The 25,027-nt window shown below is 49.3% G+C and overlaps 1 protein-coding gene across 2 annotated transcripts in view; it reads right to left on the reverse strand.

The window, feature by feature from the left end:
* Window positions 1–704: 704 nt before the first annotated feature.
* Window positions 705–25,027, reverse strand: part of LOC134927085 (cytochrome P450 2C8-like) — a 137,947-nt gene continuing 113,624 nt past the window's right edge. For both annotated transcript variants that reach the window (XM_063921084.1, XM_063921083.1), the window contains 3 exons: window positions 23,544–23,731; window positions 1,776–1,917; window positions 705–1,438 (listed from right to left, as the gene is read on the reverse strand). In XM_063921084.1, coding sequence (XP_063777154.1) covers window positions 1,245–1,438; window positions 1,776–1,917; window positions 23,544–23,731 — 524 coding nt within the window. In that variant the 3' untranslated portion in view covers window positions 705–1,244. The remainder of the gene's footprint in view (window positions 1,439–1,775; window positions 1,918–23,543; window positions 23,732–25,027) is intronic.

The raw sequence follows: 25,027 nt of genomic DNA on the forward strand, positions 1-25,027 counted from the left end.
TTTATTCTATATTATGAACTTTTCCCCCAACAAATAATACATCCAGTGCCTGGAGCGCAGACATGACGGAGGAGACAGAGGAAGGGAGATCACATGTACCCATGCCGCGTATACTCAGACAGGAGACAGGAGATCTGGGTGTAGCAGCTCCTTGTGGCTTTATTCCTGTGTCTCTGGGAACATTCCTATACAATATGTATTTACCTAAGTACAGCTGATAATGATACACAGATATATACCAGTTGTATCGCTTATTTGCGCACGTTATAGTAGACATACAGGTGAGGGCGGAGAACCAAAGTGCATGTAATATGATAAATATTGGCAATACAGTATACTACTGCTGCATTACCAGGTGGATGAGCACAATGTTTGATGATCATTGCTCCGGTTCCCAGGAACCGGGGATACCGGGAACGCATGGCTTCACAAGTGGCTGCTCCTGCAGGCATCCCGCTCTCACTGCGCCAGTGACACAAACCACTGATATAACAGCATTGCAGCCAACGGCATTCTTTCCTAGGAGATGCCGCTCTCCTGCGCACATGCGCAACTGTTATAGAACGGGTTCTGATGGCGATTGGCATGAACCGATCAATAGTATATCCATCCAACATATCTACATGGATCCTGTGATTGTCCATCGCTATCCCTGTCCGCGCTCGCAGATCTGGCGAAACAGTGATAAATCCAAACCACTAATCTCCAACATTTCAGTTTATTAAACTTTCCTCAGTGATTTCCAAATAATGTAAAACATACAGAAATGATAAAACAGCCACCTGACCATGCTGTCCACACAGCTACCTCCCCCTCCCTCTTACCCCATCTCCCTTAAGTCTTCAGAATAAGGGGTCTATTTACTAAGTCTTGGAGAGAGATAAAGTGGATGGAGGTAAAGTACCAGCCAACCAGCTCCTAACTGTCATTTTTCAAACACAGCCTGTAACATGGCAGTCAGGAGCTGATTGGCTGGAACTTTACCTCCATCCAAGGCTTAGTACATAGAGCCCTAATGGAGTTACTTCTACTAGGTCACTGTGGGTGGGGGATGGGGCTGGGATACACTAAAGAAAAGACTATTCCTAATTTACAGTAATTGATTGGTATATATTACAATAAATGGTTTGTCCTAGAGGCCGATGAGCCACAAATCCTCTTCTTGGCCACCTGAGGGACATCACATGCCTGGTGGACATACACATTGAGTGGTTGCTCCTTGGGCGAGCCGCAGAGGACAGTCCCTAGGGTGACAGGGGGCGAGGTGTAGCGCAGAGCTGGGAGAAAAACAGGTTTTTAATCTTGTTCTGTTTCAGAGTTCTGCAGTCCTGGCGCGGGGTTCCGGGGGGCTGGGAGAAGGTGAATTTCTGGAGCAGCGCAGAGAAGAGCAGGAAAAGCTCCATACGAGCCAGGTTCTCTCCAGCACAGATACGTTTCCCTAACAGAGAGAGAGGAGAGGTCATACAGGGCTGGGAGGGGGGAGTATCAGCCAGAAAATGTTACCAGTTTCATTGTAACACTATAAGATGTATCAAACCTTCCAAAGAGGAGCCGTGGAGATTTCCCCATCACAAACCAATCAGATTCTAGCTCATATTATAGCATGTCTTAGATAACTGATAGCTAGAGTCTTATTGGTTGCCTTATGCAACGCCTCCACTGGCTCCTACGGGACACATACTGTAACTCCTGTGTCCCCTAATCCTGGCCGTTATGTAATGTTCCTAATGTTATATATACAGTAATGGCGCCAGAATAAGTTATATCGGTCTCACCTGCAGAAAACGCCATAAACGCTGGTCTTGTGCGGAACTGCCCCTTGTCATCGAGGAAGTGCCCCGGGTTGAAATCATTGGGGGTCTCCCACTGGGAGGGGTCAGAGAGCACTGATGAAATGAATGGAATCACTGTCGTTCCCTAAAATTGTAGAAGAGAGCCCCAGTTACATAGGGAGCATGTGCTAAGACTTGGAGAGAGGTAAAGTGGAGAGTGGTAAAGTACCAGCCAATCAGCTCCTACCATTAAGTCATGGGGTCAGTTGTCTGAGAGGGCAGTTGTCTGGTGGAAATAGCCGAAGTGTGGAAATTACAAATTGTATGTGCATTCTCATTGCTGATGCCTACAAGTCTCTGTCTGCATTAACCCCAGCATCCTCAGCTGCGGAGCCAATGTATGTACATTCTCATTGACATATGCAAACAACTAGAACTCTTAATCGGTATTCACACTTATGCATAATTTCGCTGTGTAGTTAAATGTATGAGTATAATATTAGTACTTGCTTGTAGTTGATATTGTCTCTTTTGAAGAGGAGTGTAGTTTATGGAGCATACATGGACTAGTGTTTACTTAACACAGGGTAATTTAGTCCTTTGATTAGATGTTTATTTGGCTTCAGCTGTAGTCTTTGTTAATCAGACATATTATATCTTTGCATTCAGTTATGGGGGCAGTTGTCTGGCGGAAATTTCCAAAGTGAGGAAATTACAAAGTGTGAATACCTTTTAAAATAACAGTTAAACTAACAGTTGAACAAACATTGAACAACATTGGAGACCAGGTAACTTCATCATATAACTTGCAAAATCCTTATGCAGTAACCTAATTGTCTATACTTTAATTCCAAAAACACCATGTACAATAAACTGTGTTTCCTAATATCACTTCATGGAATACTCTCTAAAGCAGTAACATCCTTCAATATCACTGCAACTCATTGTACCGTGCACATTGCAGCCTCATTAATTCACTCCCCTCTTATTAACTTATCTCTCTCTCCTTCTGCTTCTACTAGCTGGTGACATATCCTCAAATCCAGGTCCCATCCACATACCACACTCACATTCAGCTGATTCACAATGGAATATAAATCCACCAGACTTTTAAACATCACATCTCCCATCTCCCTCCAAGTTACTAAATTGTGCTTTATGGAATGCACGCTCTGTTTGCAACCTATCAACATCTATCCATGACCTTTTCATTTAAAAAAAACCCTCAATCTGCTGGCTATAACAAAAATTTAGCTCACACAATCAGATACTGATTCCCCTGCAGCACTGTCACACGGTGGCCTCCACTTCACACACACCTTCAGGCCTGGAAACTGTAAAGGAGGTGTGTTTGGAATATTACTGTCTAATCTTACACAAACACAGTTTTACCCCCTGTTTCATCACTCACATTCACATCATTTGACGTTCACTCTATATCAATTTTCACCACTTTCTCTCTGCTTGTTGCTGCTTTCTATTGCCCACCAGGGCAACACAAAAACTTTCTGGAAGATTTTTCTGCCAGGCTCCCACACTTCTTATCCTCTGACATCTCCACCATCATTACAGGTGATTTCAATATCGCTATTGACAGTTCACAATCTCCCCATGCCTCCAATCTTCTCTCTCTGACCTCCTCTCTCAGCCTCTCCCAATGGACTGACTCCCTTACTCATCAGGAGGGCCATTGTCTTGATCTTGTATTCACCAGACTATGCTCTGTTTCTGAACTTTCTAACACTCCTTTCCTTCTCTCATTTCACAACCTTAACACCTGCATGCTCTCCTCCATTACTTCAACCTCACTGTCCCTGAAGTCTACCAAGCCTCCTCTAACCAGCAGAAACATTAACGCTATCAATTTCAACAATTATCCACCTCTCTGCAACAACTGCTCTCACCAATTTCTACATTCACCTATCCTAAGACTGCTGTATCACACCTGAAACAAACTCTATAAACAGCAATCGATGAAGTGGCTCCAGCTACCCATCACACTCCACGTAGACCTAGATGTCAACCGTGGCACTCTAACATCACATGACACCTACAAAAACTCTCATGGAAAGTAGAGCATCAGTGGTGTAAATCTCGTACTTCAAGTGACTTTCTCACATATAAGACCATTTATCACTCTTACCGTAATGCTGTGGACACTGCCAAACAAACACATTTCCAATCTCTCATCTCTGCTAAAGCCTCTAACCCCAAATTACTTTTTAATACATTTATATCACTTCTTATCCCTCACTCACCCAACCCAACCAGTCACTATCAAGACGCAAGATCTTGTTTCCTATTTCAAGGACAAGATTGATAAGATCTGAGTTGAAATGGTATGCTCTTCCATAGCCAGTGGAATGCTCAATTCCCTTCCTGAACCCTCTGGCAACTTCTCTTTGATCCCAAAAGATTAAATATCTGCACTATTCTCATCCTGCTACTCTACTATCTCTCCTCTTGATCCTTTACCCTCACAGATAAGTAAATATCTGTCTCTTGTGCTCATTATTATTATTATTATTATTACCAGTTATTTATATAGCGCACATATATTCCGCAGAGTCTATTTGCCAATTCACATCGGTCCCTGCCCCAGTGGAGCTTACAATCTATATTCCCTATCACATGTACACGAGCACACATTCATACTAGGGTTAATTTGTGCTGGGATCCAATTGACCTACCAGTATATTTTTGGATTCTGGGCAAAAACCGGAGTACCCGGAGGAAACCCATGCAAGTACGGAGAGAACATACAAACTCTGCACAGGTGGATCCATGGCGGAATGCTAACTTTTGCACCATCCGTACTGCCACATCTGTACTCATCCCAGCCTTAACTAAACTCTGTGATCTCTCTCTCTCTCTCTCTCTCTCTCTCTCTCTCTCTCTCTCTCTCTCTCTCTCCTGGTATCTTTACTTCTCTGTTCAAGCATGCAGTGATTACTCCCATTCTGAAAAATAAATAAAAAATTCTGACCCTAAATCTCTCTCAAACTACCGTCCCATCTCTCAGCTGCCATGCCCCTCCAAACTACCTGAGAGACTTGACTACACTCGCCTCACACACTTTCTTAACTCACACAAATTATTGGACCCACATCAGTCAGGATTTTGTTCCCAACACTCCACAGAGACAGCACTGACTAAAGTAATGAATGATCTGGTCACTGCGCAGTCTAAAGGCCATTACTCATTACTAATTCTTCTAGATCTCTCTGCTGCTTTTGACCCTGTTGACCACTCTCTTCTCATACAAACACTACAATCCCCAGGTTTTCTGGACACGGCCCCCTTATGGTTCCTATCCTACCTCTCTAATCTCTATTTCAGTGTACGCTTCGCTGATTCCTCCTCCTCTTCGTTACCTATTTCAGTTGGAGTACCGCAAAGTTCAGTCTTAGGTCCTCTGCTTTTCTCCATCTATACTTCATCTCTTGGGAAACTAATCAGCTTCTTCAGATTTCAGTAACATCTGTATGCAGATGATACTCGGATCTACCTATCCTCCCCAGATTTGTCACCATCTGTATTGGGCCGGGTCACTGAATGCTTTTCTGTCATTTCATCTTGGAAGACATCTCGCCACCTCAAACTTAATATTTCCAAAACAGAATTAATTATATTTCCACCGGCCAATAGTAGTTACCAACCTGATATCTCCATAACTGTTGATAACTTTACAATAAACCCTACCCCACAAGCTCGCTGCATAGGTGTCATCCTGACTCTGATCTGTCCTTTGTTACCCACATTCAATCTGTCTCTAAATCCTTTTACATACATCCAGGAAACATATCCAAAATACGACCATATCTTACACAAGACACAGCAAAAACTCTAATCCACGCTCTCATTATCTCCCGCATTGATTATTGTAATAGTCTCCTGACCGGTCTTCCCAAACATAGGCTCTCACCACTACAATCCATACTGACTGCAGCTGCGAGGCTAATCTTCCTCGCTAGACGTTCATCGTCTGTAGATCCGCTCTGTCAGTCCCTCCATTGGTTACCGGTATTCTACCGTATTCAATATAAAATACTTCTACTTACATACAATATCTCAAAATATCTCCCTACCCGACCTCTGCACTCTGCACAGGATCTAAGTCTCTCATCCATACTCATTACTTGTCCCCACTCAAAGATTTTATCCGGACTGGGCCCACTCTGTGGAATGTCGTCTTACACACAATAAGACTCACCTCTAGTATCCAAATCTTCAGACGTTCCCTGAAAACTCACCTTTTCAGACAAGCTTATCAAATTCTGGACCTACCCACATAAACTTCAATGTTTTCCTATCTAATTACATCCTCTCTGTACAGAACACATAACCTCACATATCTTATCTTTCTTCACTTTCACACCCTCCTGACACTTGGCCAACATTGCTGTGTGACCATATCATCATACAGCCCACCAAGAACCTCTGCAATCTGTTGGACCATTATGCAATAGGCAGAACCTATCCTTGTAAATCAGTACCTACATCCCCATAGAGTGTAAGTGTGTGAGCAGGGCCCTCCTACCTCTGTCTGTCTGTTATTACCCAGTTGTGTTATTATTATTATTATTATTATTATTATTATTATTATTATATTCTATTTATAAGGCGCCACAAGTGTTTCGCAGCACCGTACAAAGGACAGTACAGGGAGACAGAACTTACATTACAGTAAATAAATAACACAAATAGAGTACAGGTAACAAAGAGCAGCACAATTCTCATACACAATACAGCTAAGATGTAAGTAGTGAGGGAGTGATCAGCGTACTACTAGGGGCTGGCGGCCATAGATAGAGAAGAGCCTTTACCAGCAGGAGAAGAAGCGGGTAAAGATGGTCGCTGAGTAGGGGAGAGCTGCCAGTGAAATGTGTTGAGAAGAGGGCTTAGATAACAAAAGGAAAGAGGGCCCTGCTCTGAAGAGCTAACAATCTAGTGGGAAGGGGCGACAGACATATGACATGAGGTGCAAGCAAGCGGGAGGTAGCCTGATGGCAGTATGCAAGCAAGATGGAGGCGCAGCCTCAGGACTAGGTTATGCATTGGAGGGGTACGCTTTGATGAATAGGTGGGTTTTTAGTGCCCGTTTGAAGCTATGCAAGGTCGGGGAGAGTCTAATGGAGCGGGGGAGCGCGTTCCACTGAAGGGGTGCAGCACGGGCATAGTCTTGAACTCGAGCATGGGAAGCAGTGACCAGGGCAGATGAGAGGCGACGGTCATCGGCCAACCGTGGGGGGCGGTAGGTAATATGAAGGGAGAGGAGGTTGGAGATGTAGGGAGCAGTGGAATTAGAGATGTCCTTGTATGTGAGGGTGAGGAGTGTGAAGAGGATTATGTAGGGGAATGGGAGCCAGTGCAGGTATTGGGGAAGGGGGGTGGCAGATGTGGAGCAGTGAGAGGAATATAAGCCTAGCTACGGAGATGAGGACAGATTGGAGGGGAGCGAGATGGGAGCAAGCGAGGCCAGTGAGGAGCACATTGCAGTAGTCCAGTGAGATGACCAGTGAGTGGATGATAAGTTTAGTTGCACTCTGGGAGAGAAATGGCCTGATGCGAACAATGTTGCGTAGCTGGAATCGACAGGATTGTGCAAGAGTTGGGATGTGGGGAGTGAAGGAGAGGGAGGAGTCAAGAGTGACGCCCAGGCAGCGGAGTTGGTGAACGGGGAGATGATGGTGTTCTATAACTGTTGTTCTTATTGTAAAGTGCAACGGAATTTGCTGCGCTATATAAGAACTGTTAATAAATAATATAACTGCCATGTTACAGGCTGTGTGAGTACATCTGCCCCCAGGTGTTATGTAAGGTATGGGATCACGTGCTGCTGTAATGTCATGGAGGTCTTCAGTGACTCGGGTCTATTCATCATCGCTTCATTTCTACACAATCAGGTGATCATTTACATTTTCAGAGCCATTCATCATTCATGTGACGCAGGTGATATCACAATAACACAGATTTCTTCTGGATACAATTCTCCCCTGATAATTTCCACAGTCCCCATACTGACGTTTTGCCGTTCATAAAGCTCCAAAAAAGCAAGTTTTGGAACGTGGCAGTGTTACAGTGCGCCATTCTGAGATGGCGTGCAGACCCCCGAATGTGTTCACAAGCAGCAACGTGTACAGCAGAGGGATCTTTTCAGATCCCTCCCAGCTGTTTCCTACCTGTCTGCAGCTCTTTGCTCCACCTCTGTCCTTCCTACCCGCTCCACGTCTGCATGAGGAATAGTTATTCTGGGGGTCTCACCTCTCTTTGCCACCGCGTGTCATAATGGGGGTCTCACATCACTAATACCGCAGTCTTTCTAGTTGGGCAGTACCAAGGTGGGGGCTGCTGCAGCTGCAATGCCCAAACTGCCTTCACTACAAGCTGTGTAGACCACATGCAAGCAGCAGCCCTGTCAGCCGGCATTCAGGGGGGAGTACATCATAGGGCAGCTGAGCAGGGGGCATGGGAAAGACAATGGCAGAGGATCCAGGGAGAAAGAGGAGACACCAGAGGAGGTTGTGCATGCTGGCAGAGGGAGGACATGGCAGAGGCTGTAGGCAGGGCAAGAGGAGATGTGGCAGAGGCTGTAGGCAGGGCAAGAGGAGATGCGGCAGAGGCTGCAGGCAGGGCAAGAGGAGATGCGGCAGAGGCTGCAGGCAGGGCAAGAGAAGATGCGGCAGAGGCTGCAGGCAGGGCAAGAGGAGATGCGGAAGAGGCTGCAGGCAGGGCAAGAGGAGACAGAGGCTGCAGGCAGGGCAAGGGGAGATGCGGCAGAGGCTGCAGGCAGGGCAAGAGGAGACGCGGCAGAGGGTGCAGGCAGGGCAAGAGGAGACAGAGGCTGCAGGCAGGACAAGAGGAGACACGGCAGAGGCTGCAGGCAGGGCAAGGGGAGATATGGCAGAGGCTGCAGGCAGGGCAAGAGGAGACAGAGGCTGCAGGCAGGGCAAGAGGAGACATGGCAGAGGCTGCAAGCAGGGCATGAAGAGACACGGCAGAGGCTGCAGGCAGGGCAAAAGGAGACATGGCAGAGGCTGCAGGCAGGGCAAGGGGAGACACGGCAGAGGCTGAAGGCAGGGCAAGAGGAGATGTGGCAGAGGTTGCAGGCAGGGCAAGGGGAGACACGGCAGAGGCTGCAGGCAGGGCAAGAGGAGACACGGCAGAGGCTGCAGGCAGGGCAAGAGGAGACATGGCAGAGGCTGCAGGCAGGGCAAGGGGAGACACGGCAGAGGCTGCAGGCAGGGCAAGAGGAGATGTGGCAGAGGTTGCAGGCAGGGCAAGGGGAGACACGGCAGAGGCTGCAGGCAGGGCAAGCGGAGATGTGGGAGAGGTTGCAGGCAAGGCAAGGGGAGACACGGCAGAGGATGCAGGCAGGACAAGAGGAGACGCGGCAGAGGCTGCAGGCAGGGCAAGAGGAGATGCGGCAGAGGCTGCAGGCAGGGCAAGAGGAGATGTGGCAGAGGCTGCAGGCAGGGCAAGGGGAGATGCGTCAGAGGCTGCAGGCAGGGCAAGAGGAGATGCGGCAGAGGCTGCAGGCAGGGCAAGGGGAGATGTGGCAGAGGCTGCAGGCAGGGTAAGGGGAGACAGCAGATGCTGCAGGCAGGGTAAGGGGAGACGTGGCAGAGGCTGCAGGCAGGGCAAGGGAGACACGGCAGAGGCTGCAGGCATGGCAAGGGAGACGAGGCAGAGGCTGCAGGCAGGGCAAGGGGAGATGTGGCAGAGGCTGCAGGCAGGGCAAGAGGGGATGTGGCAGGGCAAGGGGAGACACGGCAGAGGCTGCAGACAGGGCAAGAGGGGATGTGGCAGAGGCTGCAGGCAGGGTAAGGGGAGACGAGGCAGAGGCTGCAGGCAGGGCAAGTGAGACGAGGCAGAGGCTGCAGGCAGGGTAAGGGGAGACGAGGCAGAGGATGCAGGTAGGGTAAGGGGAGACGCGGCAGAGGCTGCAGGCAGGGTAAGGAGAGATGTGGCAGAGGCTGCAGGCAGGGTAAGAGGGGATGTGGCAGAGGCTGCAGGCAGGGTAAGGGGAGACAGCAGAGGCTGCAGGCAGGGTAACGGGAGACGTGGCAGAGGCTGCAGGCAGGGCAAGGGAGACACGGCAGAGGCTGCAGGCAGGGCAAGGGAGACACGGCAGAGGCTGCAGGCAGGGCAAGGGGAGATGCGGCAGAGGCTGCAGGTAGGGCCAGAGGGGATGTGGCAGAGGCTGCAGGCAGGGCAAGGGGAGATGTGGCAGAGGTTTCAGGCAGGGCCAGAGGGGATGTGGCAGAGGCTGCAGGCAGGGTAAGGGGAGACAGCAGAGGCTGCAGGCAGGGTAAGGGGAGACGTGGCAGAGGCTGCAGGCAGGACAAGGGAGACACGGCAGAGGCTGCAGGCAGGGCAAGAGGAGACATGGCAGAGGCTGCAGGCAGGGCAAGGGGAGACGTGGCAGAGGCTGCAGGTAGGACAAGGGAGACGCGGCAGAGGCTGCAGGCAGTGCAAGGGGAGACGCGGCAGAGGCTGCAGGCAGGGCAAGGGGAGACGCGGCTGAGGCTACAGGCAGGGCAAAGGGAGACGCGGCAGAGGCTGCAGGCAGGGCAAGAGGAGACACGGCAGAGGCTGCAGGCAGGGCAAGAGGAGACACGGCAGAGGCTGCAGGCAGGGCAAGAGGAGACACGGCAGAGGCTGCAGGCAGGGCAAGAGGAGACACGGCAGAGGCTGCAGGCTGGGTAAGGGGAGATGAGGCAGAGGCTGCAGGCAGGGTAAGGGGAGATGAGGCAGAGGCTGCAGGCTGGGTAAGGGGAGATGAGGCAGAGGCTGCAGGCTGGGTAAGGGGAGATGAGGCAGAGGCTGCAGGCAGGGTAAGAGGAGGTGCGGCAGAGGCTATTGGCTGGGAACAGAGACACAGAAGAAGAGTGGGGAGGTACTGTATCACAATTTCCAAAGAGATGACTCCGCAAAAAAAGTAGCTTTTTGGAAGATATACTTTTCTTTGCCTCTGAACAGTGCTTTGACCCCCATGTGTGTATAGTTGTTACTGCTATCATATAATGATAAATCCTTGGTGATACAATGTGTCTGGCCACTACTGCTGCTGAACACCCAAGCTGAGTGCTTGTACTGCACATTAGACACTTTGTTCCTTTCCATTTGGTTGCATTATAAGAGGACGTTGTGTAAGTGACTGTTTATATTGTTTGTGTAACGGCTTAGTAATCTGTAGCTAGTGTAGTATATTTAGTCCCAAGCAACAAGCGACTGTTTATACTACACTCACATGACCACTAGAGGCCCCCATCACAGAGCAGGTGAGCAGCGTATACAGTCTGCATACGGTAATTAAGTCACCATGCAAGGGGACACAGTGCACCAATTGGGGTTCCCCGTCACTTTACGAAGAAAATGACACCAAAAAAAGTAAAAAAACTCATTTAGACCTTTTTCCATTTAGATCTATGTCTTGTCGGTCTAATGACCCCTCCAGGTATGAGCAGGGAAGAGTGGAGAATACACAGGTGAAAAAGGCTGCTGCCATAGGCATATCTATAGTGGGTGCAATGTGTATGGGGAACCCATATAAAATACTATTTTAATTACCTACCGGTAAATCCTTTTCTCGTAGTCCGTAGAGGATGCTTGGGTCCATATTAGTACCATGGGGTTTAGACGGGTCCACCAGGAGCCATTGGCACTTTAAGAGTTTAATAGTGTGGGCTGGCTCCTCCCTCTATGCCCCTCCTACCAGACTCAGTCTAGAAACTGTGCCCGAGAAGACGACATACTTCGAGAGAAGGAATTACACAGATAGTGGCGAGATTCATACAAGCTCACACAACAGGCAAATCCGGCCAACATGCCGGAACAACTCAGCAACAGCTGAAACAGTAAATAACACAGAACTTACCTAGGAACCAGGCAGAACTGAACTAGAAACCAATGCAGGAAGACGCAGCGCTGGGCGGGCGCCCAGCATCCTCTACGGACTACGAGAAAAGGATTTACCGGTAGGTAATTAAAATCCTATTTTCTCTAACGTCCTAGAGGATGCTGGGGTCCATATTAGTACCATGGGGATGTACCAAAGCTCCCAGTACGGGAGGGAGAGCGCGGAGGCACCTGCAACACTGCTTGACCAAACTTGAGGTCATCAGAGGCCAAAGTATCGAACTTGTAAAACTTGGCAAACGTGTTCGACCCAGACCAAGTAGCCGCTCGGCAGAGTTGTACAGCCGAGACACCCCGTGCAGCCACCCAGGAAGATCCCACTTTATGAGTAGAGTGGGCCTGTACAGATTTTGGACACGCCAATCCAGCCGTGGAATAAGCATGTTGGATAGTGAACCTGATCCAGCGTGAAATCGACTGCTTAGAAGCAGGACACCCAATTTTCTTGGGATCATAGAGGGCAAACAGAGAGTCACTTTTCCTATGACGAGCTGTCCTCTGCACGTAAATCTTCAAAGTCCTCACTACAGCCAAGGCCTTTGAAGCAACTTGAGGAGTCAGTAGCCACTGGCACCACAATAGGTTGGTTGATATGGAAAGCCGATACAACCTTAGGCAGGAACTGTGGACGAGTCCTAAGTTCCGCCCTGCCTTCATGGAAGATCATATAGGGGCTTTTCAAGATAAAGCCCCCAATTCCGACACGCGTCGAGCAGAAGCCAAGGCCAACAAAGTGACCGCCTTCCACTTGAGAAACTTGAGATCAGCCTCCTGTAGAGCCTCGAACCAAGCAGACTGCATGAACTGCAACACCACATCAAGATCTCAGGGCGCCGTTGGTGCCACAAAGGGAGGCTGGATGTGCAGAACCCCTTTCAAAAAGGTCTGAACTTCAGGGAGGACACTAACTACAGGGATGTAACCCCCTGTAGAAAATCAGGAGCGCTGTTCGCACTAATTAAAGAGACAATTAAAAATGTACGTTTAGAAACATAACAATTTAAAAATTAGATAAAAATTTATTTATTAATCTGCAATCCTGCAGCATAAATAGCATTCAATTAACATATGTTATGCATGTTATCAAAATGTAAACAATTCATATACGACTACTGATTTGGCTATAATACACTAAAATAGTGAGGCTTGGACTTTGATGTTTCTTTAATTCACAGTGTCCACTCATTAATTCATGAACAAGCTATTAATAGCGTTTCAAACACTAAATGTGTTCAGAGGTCCTCAGTTCTTTTAATGTTCCAATTGAACATGTGTGCACACATATAATGAATTAAAATGGGTAGTTACCATCCAATTTATAGCATTTGGTTCACCTCCAAGGTTTCTTGTTTTGCTAAGACAGTCCCAATTTCAAAGACTCCCTCTGCTGGTATTTATCCGTCTATTGCAGAATATCTGGAGAAAAAGTATCATTGGGACGTATCCACAGTGCTCAGGCTCCCTCTGCTGGTGGTTAGCCGCAATTGCAAATGCACTGGTTGATGATCATACCACACGACGGTGTTTATGTCGGTGAATGGAGGGTAAACGTCCTGGATATCAGTCACTTCAAAAACGCGTTTCTCCGCCTTCTAGACATTAAAATTGGACGAAGTGTTGAATGCCAACTTAGAAGTCAGTGAACAGGCCATATTCCGAAAATCAGAGAGTCTGAAATCCGCACTAGCACCCAGTTTTTTCAATAGACCATGTGATAAATTTATAAAACTAGGGGCACAAGGGGGACAAATAAATACATGGTTACCCAAACCACCAATAGGATTTCATAAGTGTGGTAGAATCAATTGTGTAACATGCAAACACACAGCAAAGAAAACGACACAATTCTCCTCAACTGTATCAGGTGAAAAATTTAATATAAAAAGTTTTTTGAACTGTAGGTCCACATACGTTATTTATATGATCATCAACCAATTTAATTGGAACATTAAAAGAACTGAGGACCTCTGAACACATTTAGTGTTTGAAACGCTATTAATAGCTTGTTCATGAATTAATGAGTGGACACTGTGAATTATAGAAACATCAAAGTCCAAGCCTCACTATTTTAGTGTATTATAGCCAAATCAGTAGTCGTATATGAATTGTTTACATTTTGATAACATGCATAACATATGTTAATTGAATGCTATTTATGCTGCAGGATTGCAGATTAATAAATAAATTTTTATCTAATTTTTAAATTGTTATGTTTCTAAACGTACATTTTTAATTGTCTCTTTAATTAGTGCGAACAGCGCTCCTGATTTTCTACAGGGGGTTACATCCCTGTAGTTAGTGTCCTCCCTGAAGTTCAGACCTTTTTGAAAGGGGTTCTGCACATCCAGCCTCCCTTTGTGGCACCAACGGCGCCCTGAGATCTTGATGTGGTGTTGCAGTTCATGCAGTCTGCTTGGTTCGAGGCTCTACAGGAGGCTGATCTCAAGTTTCTCAAGTGGAAGGCGGTCACTTTGTTGGCCTTGGCTTCTGCTCGACGCGTGTCGGAATTGGGGGCTTTATCTTGAAAAGCCCCTATATGATCTTCCATGAAGACAGGGCGGAACTTAGGACTCGTCCACAGTTCCTGCCTAAGGTTGTATCGGCTTTCCATATCAACCAACCTTTTTAATTGTCTCTTTAATTAGTGCGGACAGCGCTCCTGATTTTCTACAGGGGGTTACATCCCTGTAGTTAGTGTGCTTTTTTGGTCTTTCAAGGATTGCAATTATCCTGTAATTAGGAGCAGCAGTCCGCACTGTTATTTGATCTCCATCTTTCTGGTAGTTACCAGCGCTCAAGGGTATACACACCAGTCCACACACAGGGGTGTGGGGGGTTGTGTATACATACAAAACGTTATTTTGGTGAATCAATTCAGGGAGGACAGCCAATTGTTTTTGGAAGAAGATGGACAAAGCAGAGATCTGGACCTTGACGGAGCCCAATCTCAGTCCCATATCCACCCCTGCTTGCAGGAAAAGGAAAAAACGTCCAAGTTGAAAGTAACTCCACCGCAGGAAACTTCTTGGACTCACACCAAGAAACATATTTTTTCCAAATGCGATGGTAATGTTTAGACATTACCCCCTTCCTAGCCTGTATACCCTTCCGAGCTAAGATCTGGCGTTCAACCGCCATGCCGTCAAACCTAGCCGTGGTAAGTCTTGATAGGCGAACCGCCCCTGCAGAAACAGATCCTCCCGAAGAGGTAACGGCCTTGGATCCTCCAGCAGAAGATTCAGTAGATCCGCATACCAAGCCCTCCTTGGCCAGTCCGGAGCAATGAGGATTGCCAGAACCTTTGTTCTTCTTACCAGTTGAAGAACTTTTGGAATCAGAGGAAGTGGAGGGAACACATACACTGACGTGAACACCCATGGTGTTACCAGTGCATCCACCGCCACGGCCTGAGGATCTCTTGACCTGGAACAGTACCTCCCCAGCTTCTTGTTGAGGCGGGAGGCCATCATGTCTATGTGAGGAACCCCCCACCAACCGGTTACCTCCTCGAACACCTCCGGATGGAGGCCTCACTCTCCCGGATGGAGATCGTGTCTGCTGAGGAAGTCTGCTTCCCAGTTGTCTACTCCTGGAATGAAGATTGCCGACATCGCCACCACGTGTGTTTCTGCCCAGAGGAGGATTCTTGACACCTATGACATGGCAGCCCTGCTCTTCGTTCCGCCTTGTCGGTTTATGTAGGCCACCGTGGTCACGTTGTGTGATTCTGCACCTGAACTGCTCGATCCGGTAGAAGTTGTCCTGCTTGCAGAAGGGCGTTGTACACGGCCCTTAGCTCCAGGATGTTTTTCGGGAGAAGGGATTCTTGATCCGACCACCTTCCCTGAAAGGTTTCCCCCAGAGCGACTGCTCCCCAACCTCTTAGACTTGCATCTGTGGTTAAAAGGATCCAGTCCTGAATTCCGAACCTTCAGCCTTCCAGTAGGTGCGGAAGTTGTAGCCACCAGAGGAGTGAAATCCTGGCTTTCGGAGACAGGCGTATCCTCTTGTGCATGTGTAGGTGAGAGCCTGACCACTGGTCCAATAGGTCCAGCTGAAAAGGTCGAGCATGAAACCTGCCGTACTGCAGAGCCTCGTAGGCGGCAACCAACTTCCCCAGAAGGTGGATGCATTGATGAACTGATACCCGGGTAGGCTTTAAGACATCCCGGATCATTGTTTCGAATCACCAATGCTTTCTCCACTGGGAGAAAAACCCTCCGCACTTCTGTGTCGAGGATCATTCCCAGGAAAGACAGCCTCCTTGTCAGCTCCAGATGAGACTTTGGAAGGTTCAGGATCCATCCGTGCTTCCTGAGCAGCTGTGTCGTGAGCGCGATGGATCTCAACAACCTCTCCCTGGACGACGCCTTGATCAGGAGATCGTCCAGATATGGAATTATGTTCACCCCCTGCTTGCGGAGGAGAACCATCATCTCCGCCATCACCTTGGTGAAGATCCTTGGTGCTGTGGAGAGCCAAACGGCAGCGCCTGGAACTGATAGTGATTTTCCAACAGTGCAAACCTGAGATATGCCTGATGCGGTGACCAAATGGGAATGTGGAGCTAAGCATCCTTGATGTCCAGCGACACCAGAAACTCCCCCTCTGTCAGTCCTGAGATGACAGCTCTCAGAGATTCTATGTTGAATTTGAACTCCCTGAGATAAGGGTTCAAAGACTTTAAGTTTAGAATAGGTCATACCGAACCATCCAGCTTTGGTACCACGAAAAGGTTCGAATAATAACCCTTGTTCCACTGCTGAGGGAACTGGAACAATGACCTCTGACACCAGAATTGTTCTGTCCGCCAGCAGAGCTGGCAAGCCTGACTTGAAGAAACGGTGAGGTGGGGGATCTTGAAACTCCAGCCTGTACCCCCTGGACACTATATCCAGGACCCAGGGGTCCATGCCAGATGACACCCAGACATGGCTGAACTGCCAGAGTCTCGCCCCCACCTGACCCTCCTCCAGGCCTAGCTATCCACTGTCATGCGGAGGACTTAGGGGTATCAGAAGCGGGCTTCTGGGCTTGGGAACCTGCGGGAGCAGGTTTCTTTCCTTTGGCATGGGTGTGGTTCATCAAATCGACAGTGTCTAGGTCGACAATGTTTAGGTCGACCACTATAGGTCGACAGTCACTAGGTCGACATAGATGGAAGGTCGACAGGGTTTCTAGGTCGACATGTGCTAGGTCGACAGGTCTAAAGGTCGACATGAGGATTTTTTTTTTTTGTGTCGTTTTCTTCGTAGAGTGACCGGGATCCCAAATTAGTGCACCATGTCCCCTCGCATGGCTCGCTTCGCTCGCCATGCTTCGGGCATGGTGCCTTCGCTCCGCTACCGCTTCGCTCGGCACACTTTACCATTCCAATCGTAGTCCACGTGGATCGTTAAGTATGAAAAATTTTTAAAAAAGAAAAAAAATGTGAAAAACTCATGTCGACCTTTAGACCTGTCGACCTAGCACATGTCGACCTAGAAACCCTGTCGACCTTCCATCCATGTCGACCTAGTGACTGTCGACCTATAGTGGTCGACCTAAACATTGTCGACCTAGACACTGTCGATCTTCAGACCGGATCCCCTTTGGCATGACCACCTCTAAAGAAGGTGTTTGAAGGCTTGGGCCAGTATTTACTAAAAAGCAGAGTTTGGCCGATTTGTGTTTTTTTTTTCTAAGTCCCAATCCGGGATTTCACTAAGCACCAATCTCGGCAGTGTCTGGTCTATTCGTAATGGTTTGAATGACAACCTTCCGAAATACGAATGAATAGACCATCGGTCAAACGCGGCTGTTATTTCATAGAATACGGGCATTCACTATTCATTCGTATTTGGGTGTTAGTTTCTGAGTGCTCAAGTGCGGGTCTGTTTTTTTTCCGATTCGTTCAAAAAAAGCAGCAAAAAAATAGACCTGCTTTTTCCAGTCGAGTTTGGATAACCATGCACGGATCAGTGAGATCTGTGCATGGTTATCTATGGGAAAGGGTCTGTTTAGTGTAAAAACAGAAGAAAAAAAACTGCGTGGGGTCCCCCCTCCTAAGCATAACCAGCCTCGGGCTCTTTGAGCCGGTCCTGGTTGAAAAAATATGGGGTAAAAAATGACAGGGGTTCCCCCATATTTAATCAACCAGCACCGGGCTCTGCACCTGGTCCTGGTTCCAAAAATACGGGGGACAAAAAGCGTAGGGGTCCCCCGTATTTTTAAAACCAGCACCGGGCTCCACTAGCCAGGTACATAATGCCACAGCCGGGGGACACTTTTATACTGGTCCCTGCGGCCCTGGCATTACATACCCAACTAGTCACCCCTGGCCGGGGTACCCTGGAGGAGTGGGAACCCCTTCAATCAAGGGGTCCCCCCCTCCAGCCACCCAAGGACCAGGGGTGAAGCCCGAGACTGTCCCCCCCATCCAAGGGCGGCTGATGGGGGGCTGATAGCCTTGTGAAAAACTGTGAATATTGTTTTTAGTAGCAGTACTACAAGGCCCAGCAAGCCTCCCCCGCAAGCTGGTACTTGGAGAACCACAAGTACCAGCATGCGGTGGAAAAACGGGCCCGCTGGTACCTGTAGTACTACTACTAAAAAAATACCCCAATAAAAACAGGACACACACACAGTGACAGTACAACTTTATTACATACATGCACACCTCCATACACACATAATTACCTATGTTCCCACGAGGCTCGGTCCTCTTCTCCATGTAGAATCCTAGGGGTACCTGTGAAAAAAATTATACTCACATAATCCAGTGAAGAATCAGACCTTTTAATAATCCACGTACTTGGCAAAAAAATAAAACGGAGACCCGAGCCACGCACTGAAAGGGGTCCCATGTTTACACATGGGACCCCTTTCCCCGACTGCCAGGACCCCCCCTGACTCGTGTCAAAGAGGGTCCCTTCAGCCAATCAGGGAGCGCCACGTCGTGGCACTCTCCTGATTGGCTGTGTGCTCCTGTAGTGTCTGTCAGGCAGCACACGGCAGTGATACAATGTAGCGCCTTTGCGCTCCATTGTAGCCAATGGTGGGAACTTTGCGGTCAGCGGTGAGGTTACTTTCGGTCAACCGCTGACTGCAAAGTTCCCATCATTGGCTACAATGGAGCGCATAGGCGCTACATTGTATCACTGCCGTGTGCTGCCTGACAGACACTACAGGAGAACACAGCCAATCAGGAGGGTGCCACAACGTGGCGCTCCCTGATTGGCTGAAGGGACCCTCTTTGACAGGAGTCAGGGGGGGGGTCCTGGCAGTCGGGGAAAGGGGTCCCATGTGTAAACATGTGACCCCTTTCAGTGCGTGGTCGGGTTTCCGTTTTATTTTTTTGCCAAGTACGTGGATTATACAAAGAACAGAAGGTACCCTGGATTATGTGAGTATAATTTTTTTCACAGGTACCCCTAGGATTCTACATGGAGAAGAGGACCGAGCCTCGTAGGAACATAGGTAAGTATGTGTGTATGTTGGTGTGCATGTATGTAATAAAGTTGTACTGTCACGGTGTGTGTGTCCTGTTTTTATTGGGGTATTTTTTTTGTAGTAGTACTACAGGTACCAGCGGGCCCGTTTTTCCACCGCATGCTGGTACTTGTGGTTCTCCAAGTACCAGTTTGTGGGGGAGGCTTGCTGGGACTTGTAGTACTGCTACTAAAAACAATATTCACAGTTTTTCACAAGGCTATCAGCCCCCCATCTGCCGCCCTTGGATGGGGGGACAGCCTCGGGCTTCACCCCTGGCCCTTGGGTGGCTGGAGGGGGGGGACCCCTTGATTGAAGGGGTCCCCACTCCTCCAGGGTACCCCGGCCAGGGGTGACTAGTTGGGTATGTAATGCCAGGGCCGCAGGGACCAGTATTAAAGTGTCCCCCGGCTGTGGCATTATGTACCTGGCTAGTGGAGCCCGGTGCTGGTTTTAAAAATACAGGGGACCCCTACACTTTTTGTCCCCCGTATTTTTGGAACCAGGACCAGGCGCAGAGCCCAGTGCTGGTTGATTAAATATGGGGGAACCCCTGTCATTTTTTACCCCATATTTTTTCAACCAGGACCGCGTCAAAGAGCCCGAGGCTGGTTGTGCTTAAGAGGGGGGACCCCACGCAATTTTTTCCAGATTTTTTAAGACTTTAATCAACTTTTTAAGGTACACAATGAAGCCCTGCACGGATCTCACAGATCCGGCCGGGATTCCTTGTGTTTTTTCAGGCAGTGTTTTACTCATCACTCCCGTAAAACACTGCCTGATATTACGAATCACATCGACATCGGAAAAAACGATTGTGCAAAACTCGGCAGCTTAGTGAATGATCGTATCAGGATTCAAAAAGTTGCAGTAAAATGCACCCGATACCATTCGAGTTCAAACACCCTTCAAAACGGCCAAAACACGAATAATAGTAAATAAACCCCCTGTTCTTTCTAGACCTCGTGGCCCGAAAGGACTGAGACGTGGCCGGCGTAAAAGGTTTCTTTGTAGCCAGTGCAGCTGAGGGGAGAAAAGCAGACTTACCCGCGGTAGCCGTGGCAACCCACATATTAAGCACCTCCCCAAAGAGAGCCTGACCTGTATAGGGCAGTCCCTCTACACTCTTCCTGGATTCCACGTCCGTAGACCATTGGCGCAGCCAGAGACCCCTGCGAGCCGAGACGGACATGGATGAGATCCCCGCAGCCATTGAACCCAGCTCCTTCATGGAATCAACCAGGAATCCTGCAGAATCCTGAATATGGCGTAAAAATAAATCAACATCACCTTTATCCATCGCAGTCGATTCCTCCTGCAGAGCGATTGACCAACTGGCAATAGATTTTGCAATCCAAGCACAGGCTATAGTAGGCCGTAATATAGCCCCGGAAGCTGTGTAAATGGATTTGAGCGTAGCATCCACCTTGCGATCTGCCGGGTCCTTCAACGCGGTAGATCCCGGGACTGTCAACACCACCTGTTTAGACAGCCTGGAGACAGAGGCGTCGACTATCGGCGGGGACTCCCATCTCTTCCTATCTTCCTCTTGGAAGGGAAAAGCAACCAAGACCCTCTTAGTGATCTGAAATTTCTTTTCCGGAGTTTCCCAGGCCTTTTCAAAGATAGCGTTTAATTCTTTGGATGCTGGGAAGGTGAGGGGGGGGGGGGGGGGGCTTCTTATCTGTAAAGAAGGCCTCCTCCGCCTGTTCAGGAGCTGTGTCAGAAATATGTAAAATATCCCTCACAGCTTCAATCATCAACTGCACCCCCTTAGCAAGTGATGTTGTCCCCCTCGACACATCCCCGTCACCGTCTGCAGTGTCAGAGTCGGTGTCATCCTGCGTCAGCAAAGCAAGCGCACGTTTTTGAGAATGTACCGCAGGGGACCCCCGAGGAGGCAGTATCAGACCATACAACCATAGAGGACTGGAGGACCTGAGTGGCATGCTCAGTCCTAGCAACTCTATCAGAAATCTGAGAGCTAGTCCCCCTGGGCGGGATGTACTAAGCGGAAAATGCGGTAAACTGCCTGTTTACCGCATCTTCCTGATGTACTATCCCCCGGCCGTCAGGACAGCGCCGCGGCGGGGTACGCCAGCTTTAGCTGGCGTACGTCCATAGAAGCCTATGGGCTTCTCTCCGCGGCGCTGTGTGAGGGATCCGATCGGATCCCTCCCAGCATGCCCTCCGGCCACCCCCGTCACCCCGCGCATGCGCAGACTGACTTCTGGGGCCGAATCCCGGAAGTCAGGCTGCCTCTGCGCATCGCGGAGGACAGCTCTTATCGGAAGAGCTGTCCTCCGCAATGCTGATCGCATATGTTAGTACATATGCGATCAGCATCGTGGCGCAGGGCGGCGATGTACATTAGTACATCCCGCCCCCTAAGAGAGGATAACCATTCTGGCTCTCTAGCTGGGATCTGTGCTAAAATAGTGCAATCCTGATTACATGGTATGGAGTCTTCCTGGGAAGACAAATCCTCTGCAGCATATGAAACATTGTCCCTAGACATGTTGTCACACACACCAAACACCCCACAAACACACAGGGTACTGGGCAGACAGAGTTTCCCCCCCAAGAATGGCAGAGAGACACAGAGATTGGAGCCAACCCACACACAGCGCTATTAGAGGTATAGGGAGACCCTAAACCAGCGCTGTGTCCCTTTATAGGTGACACAGCCTTTACACAGCCTCCCCTCCCTTCTACAACCCCCTGGTACCGTACAGATAGCTGGAGTCATTCTGGAGGGACCTGTGCATCCACTGGCAGTGAGCTGCAGGCAGGAAAATGGCGCTGAACGCTGCTGGGTCCACTCTGAGGAGAAGATCCGCACCTTCAATAGCGCTGGCTTCCTGCTCTTTGAAGATTATACTGGCCGGAGGATTGTCCAGTCAGCGGGTGCAGTGGCTCAAGATCCCGCAGGGCGGACACTGCTCCCCCCCCCCCCCCCCCCTCAGTCCCTCGCTGCAGGGAGGCTGTCTCCAGCAGCCTCCCTGTAAATTAACAAACTCTAAAAAAACTCTGTAGAGCTCCCCTAGCTGTGACCAGCTCCTCCGGGCACATTTTCTAAACTGAGTCTGGTAGGAGGGGCATAGAGGGAGGAGCCAGCACACACTATTAAACTCTTAAAGTGCCAATGGCTCCTGGTGGACCTGTCTATACCCCATGGTACTAATATGGACCCCAGCATCCTCTAGGACGTAAGAGAAATATACTTACCCTTCCGGAGTCTTGGTGGCCTGCGTGGCAGACATAACTCACTGGGAGAATGGCAGCTTCCGCATAAAGCCAGAGGGGGGGTATTCTTCCTGATAATCACAAAACTGCGCAAGTGCAAAACGGGTCCTGCAATCACATCACAGTATAGCGAACGCCTCTGTCTGATTGACAGGAAAAGGTGTTTGCGGTAAAGGGCAGGGGCATCCGGCGTTGACGGAAATGAGGGCGTCGCCTCCTTTTTTTCGGGAGTGGCAAGGCCAAGGACTGTCGCAAGATGTAGTTTCCTTGGCCTCGAAAAGCCACCCTGCGACGGCCAGCCTGAGTAAGCTGAGGCTTTATTCAACCTGCCATCGCAGCTGCAATGTGATCACAAATTTGTGTGTGTAGTCCCGGCTGAACATGTTCTAACATATAGGGGGAATTCAACTGTGGCCGAATTACCGCAACTCTGACCACACCGTACATCGGCGAAGTACTCGCTACCCAATAGGCTGCTGCTGCCGGCATTTAAATCAGCTCCTAACTGCCATGTTACAGGCTGTGTTTGAATAATGACAGTTAGGAGCTGGTTGGCTGGTTCTTTACCTCCATCCACTTTATCTCTCTCCGAGACTTAGAGGGTCATTCCGGGATGTTCGCTCGCTGGCTAGTTTTAGCAGCCGTGCAAATGCTATGCCGCCGCATGTGCAGCCGAGCTCTGCAAAAACAGTCTGTGCAGTTTCTGAGCAGCTCTGAACCTACTTAGCGCTTGCGATCACTTCAGCCTATTTGTGTCCGGATTTGACATCATACACCCGTCCAGCGAACGCCCTGCCACGCCTGCGTTTTTGCAAACACTCCCTGAAAATGGTCAGGTGACACCCAGAAACGCCCCCTTCCTGTCAATCTTCTTGCAGCCGCCTGTGCGACTGAAAACATTGCTAGACCCTGTGCACAACCACAACGGGCTTTGTACCCGTACGACGTGTGTGCGCATTGCGGAGCATACGCATGCGCAGAAATGCCAATTTTTAGCCTGATCGCTACGCTGCGAACAACGGCAGCTAGCGATCAACTCGGAATGACCCCCTTAGTACATAGGCCCCTTAGTCTATAGTGTTCGGCCAGGTGGCATGTGGCCGGTGTAAGTGTGAGCACACAGTAATTCCATACCTTAGGGAGAGTGTATCCTCGGAACTGAGTATCCTCGGTCACCGTGTGGTAATGAGCCGTAGGCGCCAGGTCTAAGACCCTCTGTACCTCGTGCACCACGGCGTTAGTGTACGGCATCTGTGCCCGGTCCATGATCCCAGGTGGGCGCAGTGACTCCGTCACCTCATCAATCTCCTGCTGGACTTTCCCTGGAATATGGAGGAAAGACACGTTGTCATAGTGATGAGGCGTTATAGATATTACTGCTGACCATGTGCCTCACTCATCACAGATGGGACACATTGCGCCATTGTCAGAGTTGCGCCCACGTTGAAGCTTATGTAATATGGCGATGCCATGCAGACAGTATGGTGAGAAGAGCGTGCCAGTGTATGGAAGTAAAGTGTAAGCCCAGTTGGCATCCCCTATTTACAATACTAACATGATGGTCTGGCTCCTCTGCAAGTACTGGGAGAGACTTTACCATCATCTAGATCTGCAGTGTTTCCGCATGTGTGCCCTGTAGATTAAGTGTCACACTCACAGCAGCCTCTAACACATGCAGAGTCACACTCACAGCAGACTCTCAAACATGCACAGTGTCACACTCACAGCAGGCTCTCACACATGCAGAGTCACACTCACAGCAGCCTCTCACACATGCAGAGTCACACTCACAGCAGCCTCTCACACATGCAGAGTCACACTCACAGCAGACTCTCAAACATGCACAGTGTCACACTCACAGCAGCCTCTCACACATGCAGAGTCACACTCACAGCAGGCTCACACATGCAGAGTCACACTCACAGCAGACTCTCAAACATGCAGAGTCACACTCACAGCAGGCTCTCACACATGCAGAGTCACACTCACAGCAGGCTCTCACACATGCAGAGTCACACTCACAGCAGGCTCTCACACATGCAGAGTCACACTCACAGCAGACTCACACATGCAGAGTCACACTCCCAGCAGGCACTCACACATGCAGAGTCACACTCACAGCAGACTCACACATGCAGAGTCACACTTACAGCAGACTCTCACACATGCAGAGTCACAATCACAGCAGGCTCTCATACATGCAGAGTCACACTCACAGCAGGCTCTCACACATGCAGAGTCACACTCACAGCATACTCTCACACATGCAGAGTCACACTCACAGCAGGGTCTCACACATGCAGAGTCACACTTACAGGAGACACTCACACATGCAGAGTCACACTCAAAGCAGTCTCTCACACATGCAGAGTCACAATCACAGCAGACTCTCACACATGCAGAGTCACACTCACAGCAGGGTCTCACACATGCAGAGTCACACTTACAGGAGACACTCACACATGCAGAGTCACACTCAAAGCAGTCTCTCACACATGCAGAGTCACACTCACAGCAGGGTCTCACACATGCAGAGTCACACTCACAGCAGACTCACACATGCAGAGTCACACTCCCAGCAGGCACTCACACATGCAGAGTCACACTCACAGCAGACT

Source organism: Pseudophryne corroboree, chromosome 5 (genome assembly GCF_028390025.1).
Source record: "Pseudophryne corroboree isolate aPseCor3 chromosome 5, aPseCor3.hap2, whole genome shotgun sequence".
NCBI lineage: Eukaryota > Metazoa > Chordata > Amphibia > Anura > Myobatrachidae > Pseudophryne > Pseudophryne corroboree.